Raw genomic sequence first — 3,417 nt, 5'->3', positions numbered from 1 at the left:
ATATATATATATATATATATATATACACACACACACACAGTATTAATCATGTAGTGTGGTCAGAGAACAAACTGCAGGTTGTGTTGTGTTACTGGTTACTGAAATGAAAACTTGGTGTGTTTACATACTAAAATCAGACATTCTGCACTAGATACRCTTTTTATACCTCATGTTTTAATTCAAAAGTTTTATTTTATGCTGCTTTTTAGATCCTGCAGAAGTGAGTTGACTCAGAATGATGCAATGGTAGCAAACATTTCATCACACCTGACAGAGGATTCACTCAGTTTACCTTAAAAGTCCATTTATCACTGACTTGTCTGTTCAGGTTCAGGTCCATCTCTACTACCAGCAGGCCATCACGGGTCCTAGACAGCCCGGGGGTCCGGCTGCCATCAGGAGCAGCTACGTAACTGGACCCATAGAAGTGTCCAAAGTCATGGTGAGCTGCAAAAAACAGGATTTAAACCAGGACTGTAGTACTTAATGTTCTTAATGCAGCTACAACCCAATAATAAAACATTATTTTCAGTAAAGCCCATTAGTAATTTGGGAATTTTGTATTAAAGTATTAACAAAACAGCTACATTTTGGTGTATTAAAATAAAGAGAAACAAGGTAAAACTCCCTGACATCTCTCTTGACAGGTACAGTAGACAGAAAAACAGCAGGAAATAAATTCAGCCACTGTGTGAAAACTTTAGATCGTACTAAAAGATTTCCAGAAGTGGAAGAAGCATGTGGTCATCACACGTCATTATTTATGAGTCTACAGTGCTTTATTTATAGATGTGAAGAGTTTAAAAAGAGTCAACTCTGCTCAGATTTATCAGAAGTCAGTGCACTTTGTTAATTTAGGGTGGATTTAAGAGAAACTTTAATCCAGTGAAAGAGACAAACTGGGTGGAGGGAGACTGAAACACCTGYGTTTTAATGTATCAGTATAAAAAGTAAAAAGATGATGAAAGTAAAAAGAGTTAGAAAATGTTTAGAAAGTGTAAAGGTTAAAGCTCTTTACTAAAAATGATAAAAACCAGCTGTGATTGTGTAAAAACCACAGCAACAATCAGAATCTCAGAGCGTTTGTCTTATTTGTTTCATGCAAACCATGTTGGTTCTACTGTTTCATGTACTGCTACTACAAAGTAAGAGCACAGTATTACCAGAGGTTTAACTACCAGTAAGTACATTTACTTTGCTACACTTATGCAATTTTTTGGAAGATTTGTTTACAATTTTCAAAGCTGTAATTTCACTTCATGGGATCAATGAAGTATCATTCATTCATTCATTCATTCATTCATTCATTCAGTCAGTCAGTCAGTCATCATTCAAACCTAAAAATGATACTTTTACTTCTTTACCTTAAAAGTTACCCCCTAGTTACACATTGTGAACTTAAATAAGACAAGAATTCATGAAAAGAGTTGTTTATGCACTCTAAAAAATGAAGTGGTGAATTAACTCAGCCTTGAGTAAACATAAAGCAATTTACATATTTTCCTTTAAAAGAAATTATGTAAAATTACAGAAGCATAGAGCTGTCACATGACATAAAATGATTTTTAAACTGGATCTCGTTATAACGAGAAACTATCTTGTAAAAACRAGAAAGCTATCTTGTTATATCAAGATAACCATCTCATTATAACGTGTTRTGGTTWCTTCTGGTTTGTCACTTTCAYTGAAGTTTATTGCCTGGATGGTGTGATGGAGAACACRACTGAACCACTAAACAAAAATGAACAAAACACATTATTTGGGTTTGTGCTCACAGACMTTGCAGCTATTAKGACAATATGYACTCTCTAATCTGAATTCAGATGCTATTATTTCAAAAACCTTATTCAGTAACTTACTTTGTCATTATTTAGTCTAGAAATGTGTTCCTCTTGCAGATTTCTTCTTCGTAAAAAGACATGTAGTGGTTCAGTTGTGTTCTCCATCACACCATCCAGGCAATAAACTTCAGTGAAAGTGACAAACCAGAAGAAACCATAACACATTATAACAAGATGGTTATCTTGATATAACAAGAYAGTTTTCTCATKTTTACAAGATMGTTTTCTCATAATGAGATAGTTTTGTCGTTRTAACGACATATTTTCTCGTTGTTATGAGATCGTTTCCTCGTTATAACCCATCCAGTTTAAAAATAATTGTATGCCGTGGCAGCTCTACACTTACGTATAAAATGCACAATTTACTCTACTTGTTTAGTGGAAGCACTTCATTTCAACACTTCATTTCTCAGAGCGTGTGTAAAAGTACTTTTACTTTCCTGATTTTTGTAAGCAGTTTAGACTTTTACTTTAAGTACTTTTCTTATSAGTGAAATTCCTTTTTTTCAAAATCATTTTCTGTGAAGATATTTTTACTTAGTTATATTTTTCAAGTACTTTACTCTGAGTAATTAACCTACATGTTTTGATGTATTTGCATCAGTTTTTCCAAAACAACAGSAGCTGTCATAAAAAGAAATTTATCTAAAAGTAATGAGTTGATGCATTGACGTCCTACAGAAGTGACAGCCTGCTGCTTTTTGTTGATAGATTACAGGTTTTAGTGTAAAAAATCATCTCTCTACATCAACTTTATTCTGCTTCACCATCATGACAAACTGAAGAATAAAAAATTGAATCTAAGCGGTAAAGCCTTACCTTTTTTTCCATCACCAGATGTGAATTCGCTTTTGAACTGTTCCTGTTGAAAACAGAGTTTTAACATGATTTGTCTGTTTTCTGGTTCATCATCATCATATCTGTGTGACTGCAGAGGACWTTTTTGATTAATTTATTTAACAGGACAGTGCATGTTAAAAACAGTACATCTGTAACATGCCAGAATTAGCCAAAGGCTAGTTTTCATCTGTAGTCCTGGTGGCCACTTGTACCGTGGCACCCTAGGAAAATGTAAAATATTAAACAATTTTACAAACTTACTGTCCCGACACGGTTGATGGCACAGGTGAAACAGTGGTTAGCTATGGCTGCATTCCTGGCCTCGATGGGCCACATGGGTTCACTGCAGAACAAAGAACAAAGTTTAAATACACATCCAGCAGCGTACAAGTACACAATCACATCTCTTTTCCAGGCACAGACTTAAGATATATGTTTCTTTAACATCTCACACAGATTTAAAATGTTTTTGTTTAAAAAAAATAAAATGAAGCCAAAGAAAAAGTAGTCCACACATGAAGATGTATAAATATGGTGCTCCAGTCAATCATCTGCCTGTCTTTTAAAATTAAAATTATTTAACTCTAAAAGAAGAAAGTTACTATAGGACAACAAACTTGTCAGTTGTCCTAATTGGGCACAATCTGCTCAACCGCCATAAAATGGTGATGGGACTCCAAGACAATGGTCTGTGTGATGCCTGCGGCATTGAATCAGAGACCTCTTTGCACTACTT

The 3,417-nt window shown here is 34.5% G+C and overlaps 1 protein-coding gene across 1 annotated transcript in view; it reads right to left on the bottom strand.

Annotated features, from left to right (window-relative positions):
- Positions 1 to 292: 292 nt before the first annotated feature.
- The window catches only part of upb1 (ureidopropionase, beta), a gene marked incomplete at its 3' end in the record, with an annotated part of 8,174 nt that continues 5,049 nt past the window's right edge, over positions 293 to 3,417 (bottom strand). Inside the window, 3 exon segments of the mRNA XM_014022388.1 lie at positions 293 to 447; positions 2,661 to 2,703; positions 2,943 to 3,024. Of these exon segments, the coding sequence (XP_013877842.1) occupies positions 293 to 447; positions 2,661 to 2,703; positions 2,943 to 3,024 (280 nt within the window).

The sequence above is a fragment of the Austrofundulus limnaeus genome, unplaced genomic scaffold (genome assembly GCF_001266775.1).
Source record: "Austrofundulus limnaeus strain Quisiro unplaced genomic scaffold, Austrofundulus_limnaeus-1.0 Scaffold328, whole genome shotgun sequence".
NCBI lineage: Eukaryota > Metazoa > Chordata > Actinopteri > Cyprinodontiformes > Rivulidae > Austrofundulus > Austrofundulus limnaeus.
This window is presented reverse-complemented; position numbering and strand designations above follow the sequence as displayed.